The 20377-nt window shown below is 47.0% G+C and overlaps 2 protein-coding genes across 3 annotated transcripts; both read left to right on the forward strand.

Annotated features, from left to right (window-relative positions):
- Nucleotides 1-529: 529 nt before the first annotated feature.
- tcf20 (transcription factor 20) lies at nucleotides 530-14288 on the forward strand. 2 transcript variants are annotated; one of them, XM_020106070.2, is made up of 6 exons: nucleotides 530-1053; nucleotides 3182-11562; nucleotides 11776-11869; nucleotides 11982-12045; nucleotides 12152-12252; nucleotides 12691-14288. In XM_020106070.2, exons 2-6 carry the CDS (start codon nucleotides 4363-4365, stop codon nucleotides 12693-12695), a joined length of 7464 nt encoding a protein of 2487 aa, XP_019961629.2. In that variant the 5' UTR covers nucleotides 530-1053; nucleotides 3182-4362; the 3' UTR covers nucleotides 12696-14288. The 2 variants fall into 2 exon arrangements, with proteins under 2 accessions (XP_019961629.2, XP_069380973.1); XM_069524872.1 differs by having other exon boundaries at nucleotides 11982-12031.
- A 1491-nt stretch (nucleotides 14289-15779) lies between these two features.
- LOC109644622 (germ cell-specific gene 1-like protein) lies at nucleotides 15780-20205 on the forward strand. Its single transcript, XM_020110045.2, has 6 exons — nucleotides 15780-15917; nucleotides 16556-16889; nucleotides 18269-18316; nucleotides 18437-18601; nucleotides 18688-18799; nucleotides 19473-20205. Exons 2-6 carry the CDS (start codon nucleotides 16598-16600, stop codon nucleotides 19939-19941), a joined length of 1086 nt encoding a protein of 361 aa, XP_019965604.2. The 5' UTR covers nucleotides 15780-15917; nucleotides 16556-16597; the 3' UTR covers nucleotides 19942-20205.
- Nucleotides 20206-20377: the final 172 nt, after the last annotated feature.

Consider the following 20377-nt stretch of genomic DNA (forward strand, 5'->3'; position numbering starts at 1 on the left):
ACCGATGACTGGGTATCGTGGTGATGATTTAAGTGGTTTCTCTTTGTGAGGAGAGGACAAAAACAAGAGAGCCGCGCTGTAAACTTAAGCTTCGTCCCTTCATTGCACCGCAGTCTTCCTCCGGTGCAGCCTATTTGGTCTTCTAGACATATCCCACCATTGCATTCAACCCTGTCTCCTCTGCTTATTGCCTTTGTACTCCGGTTGCCTTCATTAGGCTTTTTCCACTTTCACTGGCGAGATGAAATAGGAACAAAGGAGCTGTGTCACCAAGGCTCGGCCCATGCAGGCGTTGAGAAATCTGCAATTTGCAACATCCCTCCTGTAATCTGTGGACTTCTCCTGTGCAGATGTAGGTGAAAATGAGAGAAATTGCAAAAGCTTGAAGGGGAGAGAGGGAGGTGGGGGGGCGAGATGGAGGGATGTGATGGAGAGAGGAGGAGGTGCAGGAATATGAGTGTGTGTGCATTTTCAAGGCGGTCTCTCTCTCTCTCTCTCTATGTGTGTGTGTTGCAAAGAAGAAGAAGAAAAACAGTAGTGGAACAGGGGGAACGAAGAGGTTGAGCTGCAGATGAAGACACATGTGATTCAGTGACCGCACCGGATTGTGTGTGGTTTCCAGCGGGAGATCTGTGGGATCACCTCAGCTGTGTGTGTGTGTATGTGTGTGAGAGAGAGAGAGGGAACGAGAGGGTGAGGAGGGGGGCGGGGGTGTGTGTGGACCTCACCGCTGACGGGACCCACAGGCTCCCCCCGATTGTGCTGCTCCGCTCCCATCATTTTCTGGAGGTGAGGGACAAAAGAGAAGAGAGAGAGAGAGAGAGAGAGAGGGGGGAATCGGAGAAGAAAGGCCCCGGGATCCGAGTGTCGTGACGGGCCCCCTCCTCCTCCCTTCGCCGCCGCCGCTGCTCGGTGGTTGTCTGGACGCAGGAGGGCTGAAGGGGGAGAGAGAGAGAGAGAAAAAAAAAAGCGGCGGAGCGGTCGACTCGAGGCGGCTGGGGTTGTCACAAAAAACCCGCTCCTCGGCGGGGCCTTGTGTCGCTACGTTGTCAGGTACGTGTGTTAGCTAGCCTGCCCCCCGGATCTCCCCTCCGCACCGCCGCCGCTCCCTGGCGATCGTTAGCCGCTTATTCAACGAGGGTTAAAAAAAAAAAAAAAATCCGCCTGCGTGATGATCGTTTTTCTGATGCAGCGCTGGTGGCTATGTTGTCGAAGCTAGCTAACCCCTTCCCCTGTTTCCCCGCAGCCCCTGTGGACGTCTGAGGGGGGAAACATCTGCACCTAATCACCCCTCTTTTGTAGCAGCCCCCTGCCTTTAGCCCGCTGGAGCTACGTTGTCATGAACTACCTGCAAATTAGCTTCCTCGCTAAGATGCTAACTAGCGGCTGTAGCCTGGCTAGCCAACCCCCACTAGCTGGCATTTTTAATTAGCAGTACGTTGGGTGGTGTTGTGTGTGTGTGTGTGTGTTATTTTTTTTTTTGTGGGGCTAACGCTAAACTCTCCAGGCTAGAGGCAGCAGCAGCAGCTACACAAAGCTAACTGTGATATTGCGTATGCTACGGGCTAATGTAGCTGCTGAGGCTATTGTACAGGAGCCAGTGTTGTTGTTCATGACAGATGAGGACAAATGAAATGGAGCTGGTTGTTCTAGCTGCAGAATAAATGCTCGTGCTTTTCTGTGCAGCTGTGCCGCTGGTGGACTCGCAGACACGCTGCACTGGGTCAGTTTCCTCTAATGCTGCACAGAGAGCTGCAGTGATTAATCAGTCATCAAGATATGGGCTCATCAGCTGATGGAGATTAATTGTGTCCGGTGCATCACAACACAACACAACCCGCTGACTGCGACCCGCTGGATGATGTGCTCTGTTTTGTTCTCCCCCTCTTCCATGTTTTCCATCCAGATGCTTGTCACTCTCACTTTAAAAACACAATACAGATGATGAACAACACAGGACTGATGCTAACAACACTAGTAGTTGTGATGATGCTAAGGTAAACAACTGAAGACGTGTCCCTATTTTTGCACTGGTGGTCACTAACATCTGCTAACATCTGGGTGTTTTAGTTCAGTAGAACCTACATGGTGTGGTCTCCATCTTCTAGAGGCAACTAGTCACTCAGATTTACCTTCAGCCTGAGCGTAAACTCAAGTTCGGTCTGTATCGTGGATTACGAAAACGCTTGATGACACAAAGGTGACGTCCTTAACATCCGCTGGTAGTTGGTAACTTAAATTCCGACCTACGCATAAACAGTGTGGCTCTGATTACATCTACACAAAGAGGCCACTCTCCCAAAGTTGTTGTAGGGTCATTAGCCTCTTCACAGTGTTTTTGAAGCAGACAATAGAGGCTTGTGTCACACGTGGTAATTATGTGCATTGACCTCATAAAGCTGCCGTCATCCCCTTAAAGTGACACCCGTAACAATTAAAGGCCATTAAAACAAGTTAAATGCTGTAAAGTTAATGGTTTAGTCTGATTGTAAAAGAGGCGAGAGATGCGGTTCCTCTGTCTCGACTCCACATGGTTGTTTGTTTGTTTACAGGAGAGGAAGTGTTTGTGACTTTGTCTGTGCTTCTCTGGTGCTGCTGCCAACCCACTTTTCTCTCCGTCATTGTTATCAGTCAGAGGAGGAAGCTTAGGCATGTATTGTAAAAGTGCCAAACACAGTAAAGGCTATACCCACAGTGCATATTAAAATAGGAGTGCTGAGATGAGGCCAGCAAACCTTTCAAGGTAGTGGAGTAAGGAGGCACATGAATAGTAAATTCAGTGAGGATTGTTAACATCGTTATTGGTTTGGTTTATGTATCTGTGATAAACCTGTGTGATTATTTTGGTGTTCCAGTAAAGATTAGTGCGCTGAAATGCAGATTTAATACGTGATCCTTGTTTTTTTCTTTTGCAGTGAGAGCAGCTGCAGTAATTTAGAAATGAAATTAAGTATAAATATGTCACGTTTATGACTAAACAGTTTAAATCAATTTGATGAATTAAAAAAAAAATCTAAAAAATGCACCATTAAAACTGTCTTTATTCCAAACACATTTTAAACTGCAGCTCATTTCTCTCGATAATTATTTAACAATGAGCTTTAGCAAAATGTGTGGTAAACAAATGTTGCCTTGTCATCTTTACATACTAACATTTTTAATTCATCTTTTGTGATTGCAGAGTTGTGAGGGCTTCTGGTCACCGACTTCTGGAGAACGAACGTATCTGCATGGAAATACAGAAGAGAAACAGAAAAAACGGAGCTTGAACCAACTGAACTTGAAGTGGAATAAATGGATTACCCTCCTTTTGGACAATTGTTGCCATGGAACTTGGTAGAATTAAATTATGGTTGACACAAAAAAAACAAAGGTAAGGCCGCTACATGCTGAAGATACAGGAGCGCACCAAGAGGAATCTGAACGCAGAATCTGAGGAAAGAACGATCACTATATAGGGACCAAAGACCTCTACAGTCCAAATGAATGCATGCAGCAGCAAGATAACTAACAAGAAAATGTTATTTAAGAGGGAATGACCAAGAAAAAAAAACCATCTCAGAAAGAATTACACTCTGCATCCACCAGTTAATGAGAATATCAATGGAGTGTTTGCCTCCGGGAGCGTTCAGTGAGAGTCTGTATTCAGACCTCTTCGTTCTGTTACTGCAGCCTCACACAGCTGTGTGTCCGCTCATACATGTTGACAAACTGAAGGATCGCTGTGACGGAACACGGTCTCAATAGATTTTTTTTTTTACTCAAGATGCTGTTGGATTTTAACTCAGTTTGATCCAAACGTAGCTCTGCTTGCTTGAGCTGTTGTAATAGCGGAGTGTATGCATGTTAAGACATTTGAACATCTCTCGCTGGTGTGTCAGTTGTCCGTGATATTGTTGCCTGCTTAGTGCCAAACCGTTTCAAAGTCATGGGAATGACTGCATACTTTTAATCTTGGACTTCTCTGCAGTAGAAACCTGCTTCACCACGCATATCTTTTTTTTTTTTCTTTCATACCTTCTGTGTCTTTAAGACCCTCCTGTATCGTAACATTTTTAAGCAAAAACAACCACCACATTGAAGAAGAAAGATTTTTACAATTTGACCTTTTTCTATATTGATAAAATCATCATCTATTCCACCTCCCTGAAACTCTCTGCGACAACAAAAGTGATTATAACATCTGTGATATTTGCTGCAGCTCAAAAGCATTTCCTTGTTTTACTGCCAGGCCATTGACTCTCTCTTTGTCATTTATGGTTACTGCCATAAGCCTTCCAGTTTCTGATCAGAAACATTCCCTGATATAGACAGTGACAGATATTTCCGTTTTTTAAATCCAAAAAACCAAAAAAGAAAGCAATGCAGAATTTTCCAAACAGTCCAGCTCCTACTTCTTTACCCCATGGGTTCAGTGGGAGGGGTGGAGGCGGACCTCCGTATCCCCCTCAACCAGCAGACCCCCAGATCTCCCCAAGGATGACAGACGATTATGCAGGCATGCAACAACAGAGCCTGCTCAGAGGCCATCACCACCCCAGTCAAGCCAGCCACATGCTTGCTTACAGTGCTAGAAGCAGAGGAGCTGTGGAGCAACCGCCAACACAGGGTAACATTCACAGTGGCAATAGTACCAACCCTTACAGGAAGGATGCCATGGATTATTATTTTTCAATGGGCGGGAAGGAGAGGCAGAGAAGGGGAGGTATTGGTTACGGGGCGGGCTTTGGGTATCCTAATATTGATGGACATATACCTCACCAGTACCGACACGCTGGATCTGGCGCTGCCCCATCATCTGGCCTGATGTCACCGTATCCAGTAGACTACGGCTCTAGTGCTGGTTCGGGTGGAGGTGCTGGTGCTGGAGCCTTTTCTCCTACTCATCAGTACAATATGAGCCAGAACCCTGCAATGCAGTCAGTGTCAGTCTCTCAGATGCAGCACCGCCAGCATGGGCAAACTTTCCCAGCTGTTCACCATGGACAGCAGCATCGGAGCTATCCCCTCTCTGGGCACAGAATGACCCCACAGTACGCACACTACTCGCCACAGAGTGGAGCATCCACGGGGTCATCAGGAATGTACAGCCCTCCGCCACAGAGATATCTCGATGGGACTGCCAGCACTGGATTTGATCCCAAAGTCAACAGCTCTCCCGGTGTCAACTCCAGTTCAAACTCGGTCTCCAGTTCAGTTGCTGCTAACAATGTGGGGCCAATAGAGAATGTTCAACAGAGTTACCATGCTTCAAGTTATCCTGGATATTCCCCACAGACGCATTCTCTTCACAAGCAGTCCACACTACAGCACCGCAACTCGCAGCACAATTTAGGGGTAGGTTATGACAACTCTCTCAAGATGCAGCACCAGGGCCCGTCTCCAGGGTCTGTATATGCTAAACAACCCTCCAATCCCAGTATACCTCAAGCAGCATCTCAAGAAATAGCCAAATCCCCAATGCACCCTAATGCTCAGCAAACCCAAATCAACCAAAACTTCAGCCCGATATCTAACCCCTCTCCAGCTGCCTCGGCAGTTCATTCCCCCAGCTGTAGCTCCTCTCCTTCCCCTTTGATGGGTGTATCAGAGGCACATGGAAACACCTCAGGTCATGGTCCTTCACATCCTCCTCCATCAAACCCCCGTAGCAGCCATGGTCATGGCAGATTACTGCAGACTATGCCACAGTTAAGTCCCACTCCCAACTCAAATAGCAGCATCAGTAGTTGTGGAAGCAGCGGCAGTCATAAAGCTCACAGCATGAGTTCAGTTGGAGGCAGCAGTCTCCCTCCAACAGGCCGCAACAAAACAGGTCTAGGAGCAGGAATTGGATCCCGTGAGGAAGCATCCTCTGTTTATTCATCTTCTCTGCTTGATAAAATCCAGGACGCCGGCCTGAATAGTCTTAATGCCTTGAGCTCACAAGTAGCCAATTTACCAAACACAGTTCAGCACATGCTCCTCACTGACACAGTTCTTTCACAGAAGAAGAAAGAAGTCGGGCAGATGCAACAGTCGTTACATAGCATGCCCCCCTCGCAACCAAGGAGTCGAAATGCTAGCGCAGCCTCAAGTACTAGCACAGTCAAAGATGGAAGTGCTGATGGTGCCAGTTTAGATGCTGGTGCTGATGAAGAATCCTCATTAATGTCAGTAGGAGGCTCATCAGGGACCAAGGTGGAGCGCGAGGAACAGTTTTCTGAGGGGGAACATGGCAGAGTGAGACAGATGAGTGGTGCAAGCAGTGGATCTGAAACAACAGGCTATCACCCTCCGAGTCAGAATCAAATCCAACCGCAGACTGGACAAGCAGCAAATGCTAAAACAGTCAGCTCAGATTCCCTGACAAAAGAATCACGTGTTTCCGAAGCAAAAGCAAATGAAGCTCGTGTTCCCTCCTTGTCATCATCTCCATCCTTTGGCTGTCAGTCATCAGAGACTGGCCCAATTTCACATTCAACGCCTCCAGTTTCCTCATCCCCCTCCTCCACCTCCTCCAGCATTCCTCCTCCCCAGCCGAACTGTGTCTCAGAACCTGTTTTAACATATAATGACAACAAGGGTGGCCACAAGAAAACAACAGAGGTTAAAAATGAAGTAATCAAAAATGAAAGTGAAGGTGCAGTTGAAAAAACAGAGAGAGGCAGTAGCCAGACGCAGCGAGATGTAGAAGTCAATACACAAAATGGTCAGGACAAAGAAAATAAATTGCACACTGCATCGAGATTACACAATAATGAGAGGGAAGAAAAGCACACGTCAGAAGAGCAGCAAAGTGCCAGTGGTGTTGGTGTGATTGTTTCAGCTCGATCTGAGGGAAGTCACACTGAAAAAAACAAGCACCCCCAAGACAACTGTGTTGAAGAGAAACAGTCACACTCTTACTTAAGAGAGTCAAGCAGTCATAATGGAGAGGAGGGAATAGATCTTAGTCTGTATTCTTCGCAGAAATCCAATTTTGGACGGCCTCAGAATCCCCCCCAGTCTGCGCCACATAAATATGGCTACCCAGAATCAACATATGGCTCAGATTTGTCAATGAAAAAGAGAGGGAGGGCTGGTGCTGCGAGTGTAATGGAATCAAATTCCAGATACTTAGGGTACCAACAATCTCAAACTGGTTCTGTAGCTGAGGCTTTGGTAAAGAGAGGGCACGGGGCAGGAGGTAAAATTCACGACGACAATTCACAAATGCAGCAGTTTCCCAGCCTTTTACAAGAGGTCCTTCAAGGTTATAATTTAGATAGACGTTATGGCCGACCAGAACAGGCATTTCCTGCCCATCTCCAAGTTCAACAACACATTCAAAGCAGAACCCCGTATGGCATGTCTGAAAGTATGAGGATACAGAGCAGAGCAACAGAGGCTTCTGCTCATTCTGCCCAAATAGGCAGCTCTGGAAAGCCCACACATCCAAACCTGAGGCATGGAAGTGAGCCTGATTTCACCACGGATCCACAGATTGCAGTTAAGTCAGAAGTGTCCAGTGCTAACATCTTGCAAAATGCCGACAAACCGGAATTAGGTGTGTCCCAGAGTCATTTACCACAGGCTACAGAGTCCCAGCAACCCCCACTCAAACATATAAACTTAGCTGACTACTCCCTTCCACAGAGAAAAGTGTTATCAAATGTGTCCACTCCATCATCTGCTGTTCAGGAGCTCCTTTTGCAAGAGCCAGAGCCGCTAAGTGGCAGCATTGGTCAAACTGAGTCTCAAAAGTCATCAGGCTCCATATTAGCCCCATCAGAGCGGCGCTCTGTCATCTGTGATGTGTCGCCAAACCGGCGCAGTACACCAGAGAGGGACAGAGAGAGTGACAGAGAGAGAGACCGAGAGAAAAGTCAGAGTGGAGCCTCTGTGATCCAACAGCCATTTTCCTCTCCAGCAGCAGCAGCCAATGATCTGAGTAAAAAAGACACAGGAGAGAAACAAGTGGTGAAAATGGAAACTGTATCAAAAGACCCGGGTCAAGACATTGTACATTTACAAAGCGATCGTCATGGCAGGGGTGGAGCGAATGAGGCAGATATGGAGTATCATCCCAAGTCTGTTCATTCATCTGTTGTAATGAATGCTGACCCCTATAGGCGTGGCAATGTGGATATGTCCCCCTTGCCTTCTCACCCCATGAGCACTAATCCTTTATCGTCCCCCTCAAGGCATCAGTCCTATCTTCACAGTGTTGATTTGTCAACTGGCAGTGGCAGCAGTTTTCCTGGTTATAGATATGGGGATACGAGAGAAGGCAACACAATGCCTCGAAGCAATCCCCATTTTCCCTCCCACCATCCATACCACAACTTAGCCCACCAGGCTCAGTCCACAAATAAGCTCCAAATGTATCCTCACCCTCGCAGCCTCCCTCATCACCCGCATGAGATGAGTGACTGGGTGAAAGCAATGAACAGGTCATCCAAGGAGATGATGATGCAGCCTGGCTCCTCCCCAGGAAGACATAAGGTCAGCCAATCAGAGCAGAGACAGAGGATGATCCCCCAAACTGACATGCCTGGTGAACAACACGCAACCAAAACTCTGCTGCATCATCAAAGTGCTTTCTTTGATATGAAGATGTGGGAGTCAGCGCACCCAGGAAGAGAAGGCCCGAGAATGATGGAGGGAGAGTCCTTCTACAGAACACAGCCGCCTCCTCCCCCTCCCCTTCCTCCAGCTCCAGCAGCCTCACACGGCCCTGCTCCTCCACAGATGATGCATGGCCAAAATGCTGCTGAACCCGAGGTCCCTAGAGGAGCCACAGAGGAAGCCAAGCATCCCTGCCCCCCTCTTCCATCCAGCCCCGCTAAGCCACCTGCTGACATGAACTCCATGCCCCCGAAGGTGCGTCAGTCTAAGGCTGGTGGTTCCGGAGACACGAATCCTCTAATATTGAGGAGGAGGGTTCGTTCTTTTATATCTCCAATTCCCGCCAAGAGGCAACTCCAGGATGCGACCCAGCAGAGAGGTGCCACAAATTCACATCACTCTCCTGGGGCTCACTCTGAGTCTAGCCATCACAATGAAGAGGACTCTACCAGTTCAGATATCCCGTGCCCCAGGCTGTCCTCCCCTATGACTGGAGAGAATACCTATTCACAACCCCAATCTCCATCAAGTGCTAATATCAAGGTTTTGCCTCCCAAGAAAGGACGAGGTTTGAAACTAGAGGCGATAGTGCAGAAAATCACACCAAATATTAAAAAGCCAGTAGGCCATGCTGAGGATGAGTCAAATCATTACCCAGGATTCTCTCACTCAGACATACCAGCATTTAACGATTCACAGGACCAAGACCTAACACATTTCCCCAGAGTTACAGGAGGGGCGGATAGTTACATGGATGACAGTCACTCATTAAACAACATTAATCCCTTCAGAGGAGTTGATGAGACTGGACCTTTACCTCCATCTGCTTATCCATGTGATCCCCTTCAGACATCCCAAGCCCTCAAACAAGACTTTGACTTTGGGTTAGGGGCTGCTGTGGCATCAGCATCTGATGACAAGGAGGACTTTGCTTTGCTCGGACCTTTGCCCCCTCCTCCACCTCTTCCTCGTCCAGTCCAGGGTTCGCCACCGCCGTCCTCCTCAGCTCTGTCAGATATTCAGCATTTCACCAACACTTACCAGGAGCTCGAGACAAGACGAGGAGAGCAATCTGCGGCTAATCTTCTCCGACAGAAACTTCAAGAATCTGGCATGGGATTTGATGATTATCCTGGAAGTGACTACTACGGAACAAACCCTCCCCACCACGGCCAGGCTCAAGGACATATGCTCAACAGACATCAGATGTCCTCTGGGAGGTCCAGTCTGTCTCCACAAGATTCTAAGAGCTCAGATAGTATTGTGCCCAAAGGCTATTTCCCATCTGGCAAAAAGAAGGGCAGGCCCGTGGGGAGTGTGAATAAACAAAAACGGGCCCAGAACCAGGCCCAAACACCGACCCAGGCCCAATCTCAAGTCCAGACACAGAACACAACTCTGAGTACTGCTCCATCCTCGCCCACTCCTACTACAGCCGCTGCTCCAGCTCCACAGACAGTGCTCACCCCCAGCAGCACACCAGCCCCTGCAGCGCCTCTGCTGTCAGATGATAAAATCCCTCCCCCACTCGCCCCCCCAGTTTTAACCCAGGTTGTGAAAGTGGATGTCGAGAGTGAGGACACGCAGCCAGAGACTGAGGTCAAACCTGTGCGCCGGAGACGCCGAGGCGTCAAAGATGAAGACGGGCCCCTAGAAGCAAGAGGGAGACAGAGGAGGAGGAGGAGAGGGGCGGCAGCAACAGCGGCACCACCATCATTGGCTAAAGATGACCCAGATACACCTTTAGGGTCAGGAGGTGGTCTCGGCGCAAACAGAGTTTTCTTAGATTCAAACAGAAAAGGCCCGTTTGTTCCGCACATACATGTGGAAAATAAAGTACCAGAGATTGGGGCGGTGTGCACCATTGTAAATGCTGAGGAGGAGAAGATGAGAGGGGAGCGTGGTGCAGTGGCAGGGAGAGCAGGCGGCAGTGGAATTGATTCTCTCCTGACCTCAGCTCTTTCCTCCCAGGTATCTAAGAGAGACAAAGAATCTGAGAAAAGGACGACAGACGAGGTGGAAACTACACTTCAGTCAGGAAAAGCACTTCCTTCTTCTGGCTATGTTGTTTCAGGCCCTGTGATTACAGAGACCGATCACTCTGGCCGCCTGCTTTGTTGCCTGTGTCAGAAATGGGCAAATTACAAACACCTCGGAGATCTCTACGGGCCTTTCTATCGGGCTGAATATGCTGCAAAGCTCCCTAAGAACCAGCCCCAGGTCAGACAGTGTCAAGCCACCACAGGCACAAACAAAACAGGACCAAATGCAGACATGAGCTCAAATTATCTGAGCATGATCCAAGACTCACAAACACCAGAGGCTCAGTTTCCCAAGCCTGTAACTGAGAGCGACTATGCCATCAGCCTCGATTCAAACCCAGCGTCTCTTAGCACTCCAGTCAGAACTGCCTCCCCTGCTGGACGAGAGGATATGATGATGCATGTGGCTGGAAAGCTTAGTAACACCGCCTCCTCCTACTCATGCTCCTCCTCTTCCTCCTCCTCCTCCTTCTCCACTACCACCACCACCACCACCAGTAAACCCACATTTCTAACCTGGGACATGAATCTAGATATCCGACCTATTCCCCAGCTTAAGAGAGAGCTAGACCTTGAGACTGACCCGCAGCAGGTGCAAAAACAGCTGCAGCCGCCGCCTGACGAAGCTGTGCAGCGACCTCAACACAGAAAGCTGACCTCGCATCCCCGCTTTAAGAGGAGGCACAAATCGAGTGAGGATTCCCCCAGGATGGTGCCATCCAACAGCAAGGCGTCTCTGCCCTTCCAGCCCCCTCCGCCGGCCTTGGACTCCCTGGGACCATTGGCACAACTCGCCCAGCTTCCTCAGATGCCCATGGACCCAGAGGAGCTGTGGGTCCACGAATGTTGTATAGTGTGGACCAGTGGAGTGTACCTCGTCAATGGGAGGCTCTATGGCCTGCAGGAGGCACTAGATGGCGCCAGAGAAACAGTGAGTGTCTTTTTTTTAGTTTTGGGATCATTTCAGGTTTGTTGTTGACTGTTTTGAAAGGCAGTTTGTGAATCACAGCTGATAAACACACGCGTCTGGTTTAATAGATGTTATGTGTGTATTGATTTTTATCATTTTTCCAGGCACTTCCTTGTCTTGTACAGTTTTAAGGTGTATTGATTTCTTTTTTTTTCGTTCTCTGTCTGTGCTCAGAGCTGCTCGTACTGTGAGATGGTCGGCTCGACGCTGGGCTGCTACAGCAAAGGCTGTACACTTCGCTATCATTACATGTGTGCTATTGAAGCAGGTGAGTAGATGCATTGAGTACAAGCAGTGAGTCAGTGTAAAGAACTAATAATGCGTTTAGAATCTCTGTGGAAATCTTTGCTTAGTGTTGAAAGTTTCTCTCTTCCATCTAGATTGCTCTCTGAACGAAGATAACTACTCACTGCGGTGTCCGAAGCACAAGGTAAAGAAGGAGAGGTTGGTTTCCGTTATATTTCTGAGGACATTTTGGCCGGTGTGAAGTCCCGTCTCTCTTTCAAACACAAACAAGCAGCTCAGAAAGTTTATTTTCCTTCTTTCTCAGTCTACCCAGAGCATCCGGCCAGCCAAGCCAGTGTACCTGGAGCAGTCAGAGAGAGGCTGAGAGAGACGGAGAGGAAGAAGAGACACAAGAGTCTGGGAGCTGTAAGTTTACACTCAGCTGTGTGTGTTTTCACTTTGTTTCGTGAAATTATTCAGAGTTCCCCACATAATAATATCAGCTGCTCTTCTTTGGCTGAGTCTCAGACCCCTGTCGTTGACATTCATCCTGGTCTCACACTGACTGTTCTCTGCATGACTCACTTTGAGTCCAGCTCGTCCTCATGGAAGCTGAAAACACAGCACAGCTCTTCTTTCTTCAGTAAAGTTAGATTCACAGCAGGACATGTTGGTGTTCTGTGGATTGTTCTTGACTACAACTAATATTTAATGTAGTAACAGCTGTTTGATTTGCTTTTCGATGAAGTAGAAACTAATTAATCACGTCTCCACTAATGAACAGAATGTTTTAACTCTGATTTAAAGTAGTGCGGACGTTGGTGATCAGACTTACTTCCCATGTGCCTGTGTTTCCTCTCTTAGGTTAGTTTGAACAAAAGAAGACTGAGAATCTTGTTTGCGGAGCAGCCCCGAATGTGAGAGAACAGGACTGGCGTCTGTGACGGAGAACCACAAAAGGGAATGTACAATTTCTCTACAGGAATCAGCATTATTTACATTTAAGACAATGGGGGGGGAAAAAACTTTTTTTCTGAATTATTGCTCTTTACTTTAAAGCAGAAAAACAAAAAACATGGACATGCAACATACAGGAGCAGAGCTGCAAGCAAAAGAAGAAAAAAATTCTAAGATGGAAGTGGAATAAAATGAGATGTCAAAACTGACGAAGGAACAAACGGAACTTTACTTTAAAGAAGAAAAGAAAAGCTTCCTCCCTGGGCTCACTTTGATTTTCCTCAGACGACGTCAAAAGTGTTAAACATTTGTTTTTCATCATGTGTATCATCATTTACCTTTTCTTTTCTTCCAGGTATTTTTTTTTTTATTTTGTTTCCTTTGGAGACGCATATTGGGAGCAAGCTGGGTGTCGAACCCAGAAAAGCAAATGTATCCTCTCGCAAGTAGTATTTTATCTTATGATATCAGGACGATCACAGTTATTATTTTAGTCCTCATTATTATTTTTCCTCATTAATATTTACTCACTTTTTATTCAGTCAACGCATATTTCTTTTTCTTTTTTCTTTTTTTTTACCATTCCTGGAGAGGGAGGATCCAGAGTGTCATGTCTGGATTGTCAGGGTCGAGTTTGCCACAAAGACATTATTGCCTTGGAGAACGGACATCTGTTGCCTTTCAAAAGTCACGTGTGTGAGTGAGAAGTGTGTGTGAAGAGAGAGAGTGCGTGTGTGTGAGAGAGGGAGAGAGAGAGAAACTGAAAAATATGCCGATATCTGGGTCTTTGATTCCATTTTGGTCCTTTTGAAAAGTGTTCTTATTTTTCATCACTGGGGTTTTTACGGTACAGATAGTATTCATGAAAAATCAGATGGACAGTCTTATTTTTCAAGTACAAAATGTTTGTAATGTGCAAAGAGAAGGACAGAACCTTGTAAGAGGAGGAGATAACACTATGGACTAATGCGTGTCCGCCATCTTTAACCGTGCTGACTGGAAAAAGATGAAGGACGGGACACGGGACTGTTTTCTTTGTTGTGGGACTTTGTGCTGGGAGCACAAGTGCGTACGTTCTACATAGGAAGTTGCGTTTTACCTGACGGGTGTCGGCCCCCTCCCCCCGCCCCCGCCCCGCACAGTGATGAACCATTGTCTGGAACTATAAAACTTTGAAGAAGGTGTCATGCGAGTGGCTGTGATTGGCCGTCTGTCCTGGCCAGTGGGGGGGGGGGGGGCGCGAACCAAGTACTTGTGAATGGTTTTCATTCTTGAGTGACGCAGCAGCGATTTGATCGGGAGATGCAAAATCCATTCAAAAGAAGCATTGCCATAAAAATTCAGAAGTGAGTCGTACATGGTGTCGTCTTTATCATTTTTTATTGTTATTCTTGTAAAAAAAAAAAAATCAAACTGAAAGAAGACAGTTACACTATCAGAACCATGCTGTATTAGAAACCTGTCAATATGTATATGAAATATGAATACACTTAAAAATGCTTCAACTATGCTCCTCTGCTTATTACGCAAAACATATTTTTGTGACCTCGGTTTCACTGATTGATAAAACCTCCTGTTTCGTTTTCACCAGATTTACTTTTTCCACTCTGTTCCCCCGCCCCCTCTCTTTTTTATGGTCGTTCATCTTTTATTGATTATGTTCTTTCTCTCCACCTCTGTTTTTCAGACACACAAAAGGGTGCACACTTTCTCTTTCCATCCTTTCTTCTTCCTCCTTTCAAATTTGTGTAGATGCCGTTCTGACTCTCTCAGACTGAGTAACAGCCGCTGCACCAGGTCAAGGTTTCTGTAGAGAAACAGAAAAGAAGAGTGAACGTAACCACAACAGCACAAATGGAATGTTTTCACCAAATGTTCAGATTTTAAATAGACGACGAAAGTTCAAGGGTCATAAAACATGAAATCAGATTCTTAATAGTTGTAATTACATGATGGGGGGGAGGGGGGTTGTGCATAAATGAAGCTGCTGTTTGCTTCTTATCAGAGGCTCAACACAGATTCTCAACCTGAAGAACTTCCACTGTTGTTAAGAGGCAGATGATAAGTGAAGAGTAAAGATTTATTTATGTTCCGCTCCAGGTGAAGAAGCAAATTGTACAAATAAACGTTTGACACAGATTTAAACAAACACAAATTGATAACTAGGAATTATTAGATCAATAAAATAATAATTACATCAGTGAAATAAGATAAATATATAAACTGAAAGTTTAGTTTTTATATAATCTATATAAATATATTGATTCAGCTCCAACACCTGAACACAACCTCTAAGTTAACTTTGAAAACTTGGCAAAAGCAAAAATAATTGTTTGAAAAATATTTTATTATGGTTGAAATAGTTAAAAAAAAAAAAAAGAAGTAATGGGAAAAGGTTGAGGTAGCCGTATAGATGAATACTTAACAGAAAGTAATTGTAATAAGTGTTTAAATGGTTGAAGGTGAAGTCTAGTGCCAGTGATGTAGAAACATAAAACAAGCAGTTAAAGAAATAATGTGTTCCTCTTAAGATCCAGGTTTAACTTGACCAAATCCACTTAAACGCTAACAGTACAATTAAAGGTATTTAACAACATCCAGACGAATTAAACATTATCTTCCTCTGAAAACAACATGAAGCCTCCACAGTGATTAAATAACCCCCCCCCCCCACTGGTGCAAGGGTATGTTGTCGTAATAGTGAACATCTGTTTATTCACCGGTTCAAAGTCACGTCGGGGTCGTTCACTGATCGGAGCCGCTTGTTTTTTACCGGCCGAAGCCATCGGACGAGGGAGATGATGATGAAGAGGTGGAGAGATGAGTGAGAAGCCGTCAAAATAAGTCTAGGAATCAAAATGAAAACAGATGGAACAGAGATGTCTGTTTTGGATTTATACAGATGGATTAAAGAGGAGGGGTGTGTGTGTGTGTGTGTGTGTGTGTGTGTGTCTGACCGCTGGGGTCGGATCATAAAGACTGAGGTCAGTGTGACGGCCCAAAGTCCTCCGTCACTCTCGCCATCTGATGAGGAGTGAGAGGGAGCAGAGACGGCCGGAGGAGCAGGGTCGGTGGCTTCTTGCACCTTGATGACGGAGCGGAGAACAGAGTGAGACGTAAAACAGCCTGAGGGGGTGAGTGGCACTAATTTTCTCACATCCTCCTGTGATTTAGCTTCCTCCCACCAATTATTACTAGTTTGCTTATTTTCTGTCACAGTGATTTTTATTCTTCAAATGTGTTTAACTCCAGAGCTGCTTCTTCCTCCTTGGAAACAAACAACGTGCTGCCGCGGGTATTTTTAGTTTCTTTTACGAGAGTGGAGGTGATGCGTCACGTCCGGCAGATGAAGAAGGAAAGACCGCGAGCCACTCGTCTCGTGTTTACGGCGGTTAAAGTCTAATCTTATGGGGGCAACTGCGACGATCCATCAACCAAAAGTAATTTTTATCACCAATAAAAAGCTCGAACTGTTATTCTGGGTCTTTGGTTAGATTCTGACTCGTCTCTCTCGTGCAGAAGCTCGTTCCTCCTCTGCACGTGAAGGAATCAGCCATGAAGGTAAACTCCTCTCTCGGACGGTCGCAGTTGCCCCTTGTACCCCCCATTGTACCCTCTGCTGGTGTCATGGCGGCCAGAGGAGGCGATCTGCTGGACCCTTTACTAGAAGTTCATTCATTTAGACAAAAAATCTGAATATCCCATTCAGAGTTTGCACATTTGACCGTTTCTCGATGTCTCTCTCCCTCGTCCCTGCTTTTTCCTGCACCAGTTAAAACTCTCCTTAAACTCCACCCCCCCCTCCATCTGCACGATGGCGCTGCTGCAGCAGATGCGCTCCCCTCGCCTCTCCTTCATCCAGACGGTGGTGTCCCTCTCCCTGGGCGGCACGGCCCTCATGTCCTCCTACTGGTGCGTGGGTAAGCAGAAGGTGCCCAAGCCGCTGTGCACGCCCGTCAAGCACAGCAACTGCATCCCCGTCCCTGGTGTCTCCAACTCCAACATCCAGTTCTCCTGGGAGACGGGGGACGACCGCTTCGTCTTCCCCACCTTTCACACGGGCCTGTTTCTCACCTGTGAGGAAAACATCTACACAGACGCATGGGGTGAGAGGAGGGAGACAGATGTGTGTGTGTGTGTGTGTGTGGGGGGGGGGGATGAAGGTGAGATAAGGATCTACAGTCAAACAATTTGTGTCATAAGTGCGACACTAGTGTGACAGACAAAGAAATAGGCCACAGAGGGGGAGGGGATGTGAGTTAATAACATGAATGAGGTCTCAGGTGTGTTAATTTATATGTGTGTGTTTGTGTGTGTGTGTGTGTGTGTGTGTGTGTGTGTGTGTGTGTGTGCGGCCATGTGCTCGGCCCAAAGAGGATTATCATCAGTGTGTGTTCGGCTCGCTGAGATTTAGTCTCCAGCAGCATGACTCAATTATGGATTAGAGACCCAGAGAGAGGAGGAAAGGTTAATGGGATTCTCAAACATCAGCTGCTTCTCAACGTCTCGTTTGCAGCTGATTTGTGCTGATTTGAAGGATTTGACTTTAAATGAAGCGGATGTCGGAGCACGTGGTCGGTTATAAAAAACCAATGAACGCTTAGTAATTAACCGTTTGGTTCCTAATTGATTTTTATGATTAGTAATTAAAACAGTTTGGACGTTTACAGCCAGAGACCTGAAATCTGTCTCTTGAGACGATGCACATCAGACCGTGATTCCGTTTGTACGAGCTGGAAACAGGTTCGGTTCTTGTTGATATTTTTCCTGGAATCGTTTACTGCACAAGTCGTAAGTCAAAGCGTTTGTTTGTCGGTGAAACTGTACTTTCATTCTTTTTATCTGTCTTTTCTTCTGCTCCTGCTTTGTCCGATGAGCTTCCTCCGTAACCGAGAGCCAAATAGGATACTCTGATTATTCCAGCTGTCGTGTAAACACACTGGTAAACAAGCCACAAAGAGGATTAACCGACAGCAGAAACGGCTGCTTTCGGTTTTTTATCTCAGCTTTTATATTTATTTATTTTTTTCCCACTGGAAGCAGCGAGGCCCAATGACAAAGTCCTCTTTTGCTGTGGCACTGATTTTGTGTGTGGCCCCCCCCCCCCCCACCCCCCGTCCCTCCAGATTCACGCCGAACAAATCTCATAATCTCCCGTCAGGTTACTTCAGGCCACGTAAACACTTTGTGCAAACTGTTTCCTCCGGCTGCTTCTTCACAGTAATTAGACTGCGGCGTTCATTGAAATGTGCAACGTGCACCTCATGCACAGGCGGGGGGGGGGGGGTTCTGAACTTAGGGAAACGGAGAAACGATGGCGAGTACAGCGAAATGTCACAGCTGTTACTTTTACAAATCACCAGCCGAGGCCTCGACGACAAGCTTCCCGATGCAAATGGACACGTTTCCTGTTACTGAGGCTGATTTATTCATTTATTGTCATCGAGGTGAAACTGTAACTCTGATGTTTCTCTTTTGTCTCCAGAGGAGAAGTGTCGAGGGTTTTACACTCTGACTCCCGGATCTGAGAAAGGTGAGTTCCTGCTTTTTGACTGACTGAAATCTTCGTCCGTCTCATGTGCTCAGCCTCTCCTCCTCCTCCTCCTCCTCCTCCTCCTCCTCCTCCTCCCTCCTCCCTCCTCCTCCTCTGCAGCTATGATGTGGCTGTCGCTGTCGTTGGAGCTGATGTACGTCGGTCTGCTGTTGATCAGCTGCACGCTGCTGTCGGTGCAGTTGTGCATGAGGGCCTGGTGCCCGTCCACACAGCGCTGGGGCCAGCTGCTGAACGCTTTCGCAGCTGTGTTCACGGTCCTGGGAGGTAACGCGAGTTTTCAATGACCTCGACGATCACGATTGACGTGTTTCTGATTGTCGAGCCAAAACATCTGTTCTGCGTCCCCTCAGGTCTGCTCGGGATGGTGGGTCACATGATGTTCATGCAGGTGTTTCAGACGACCGCCTCGATGGGACCAGAGGATTTCAAACCACACAGCTACGGCTACTCCTGGGCTTTCTAGTGAGTTCACTCTGCACACTATTGTCGGTCTCGTCACCGCGATGCAACGGCCTCACAGACTGATGTTGGATGTTCTCCCAGTGTTCACCTGGGTTTCCTCCCGCTTCATCCCACAGGACACACAGTTTGGGGTTAGGTTTACTGGAGGCGTGAAGTAGAACGTAGGTGTGAGCGTGACTGGTTGTTTGACTCTGTGTGCACTTTGTGACCTGTGCAGGATGTGACCCGCCTCCCAGTTCCTCTTGAGCCTTTACTGGAAATGTGATTATCGAAAAAAAAAACCTCTTTAATGGTAAACGTAGCTTTAAACTGAAAAATATCCCATGAACCACCATTTATTCTGAATGATTTATTATTATTATTGTTGTTAAGTGTCTAACAGGTGATATCTCTAAACTCACTTCTGTACATTAGTTTTCTTTACTTATTTCTTACAGTTGATTCGACTCATGTAATGTGAGTGATGTACTTGTGTACAGCTACGTTCTCTTAAGGAAACTGAACTCCATCCTGTTTTTCCATGTTTGTGCTTTTTCTCTTTAATTAAATCTAATTGAAGCAAACATATATTTGCATACACACACACACACACACACACACACACACACACACACACACACACCTGCTCGTCTGTTCAAACACAGAAGCTCTGTTTGTCTCTGTCTGTCGTCAGCGTGGCCTGGTTTGCCTTCACGGTCTGCATGTCCGCCGGCGTCTCCACCCTCAACAACTACACCAAGAAGGTCTTGATGGTGGGACCCCGCTTTACTTTCAACCCCTGGACCTTAAACTTTGTGGGGCTCCCGCCGCCGGCTCCTTACTACACCCCTCCAAACGCAGCCATCAACCCGGCCTGTCCCCCGTCACCTCCCCGGATCTCCCACCTGTCTCCCTACTATGAGCCCCCCTCCACCAAAGTGCCGGCCTCTGCTCCGAGGCTCACGCACTCCCACTCGCTTCCACTCCCCCACTCTGACTCCTTCCCTCCTCACCCTTCCAATCCTGCACCCGCGTCTCCGTTCCATCGCCTGTCGCTCCCGTCACAGTCTCCGTCACCCATGCTGCCGGCCTCCGTCCACGTGGCGCTGCCGGCTCACAGGGAGGACCCCTTCGAACCGGGGGAGGTCTACAGCCCACTTTGACCTTTTGATCCAGACTCACGTCTTCCTCCTTTGGAAGCGCTGCAGGTCAATGTTCGTCATGCACTTGTCATGTGCTCTGAATTCACATTCCAGTCTCAGGACTCAATGAGGTAATTAGATTTGATCATAATCACTCTGTTCTGAAAAAGAAGGACGATGTAGATGCAGGAGACTTGATGTACCACGGAGGAATGTGTTCTCTGTTGGAACCTTTAGGCTCAATTTAACACAAACTTATAAATAAATGTAAAATATCCAGGAACAGCAACTGAGTGAGTGTTTTTTTTTTTTTATCATCTGCTCAAGAATGAACAACAGGCACAGGCCCCAGAAAAGCTGGATACACCCCTGCTTTACAAACCGTCCACAATAACAGAAATACTTTATAATATTCAAAATGAATATCAAATAAATGTGATCATCAACAACAAATCTA

Source organism: Paralichthys olivaceus, chromosome 5 (genome assembly GCF_024713975.1).
Source record: "Paralichthys olivaceus isolate ysfri-2021 chromosome 5, ASM2471397v2, whole genome shotgun sequence".
In the NCBI taxonomy this organism is placed as follows: Eukaryota; Metazoa; Chordata; class Actinopteri; order Pleuronectiformes; family Paralichthyidae; genus Paralichthys; species Paralichthys olivaceus.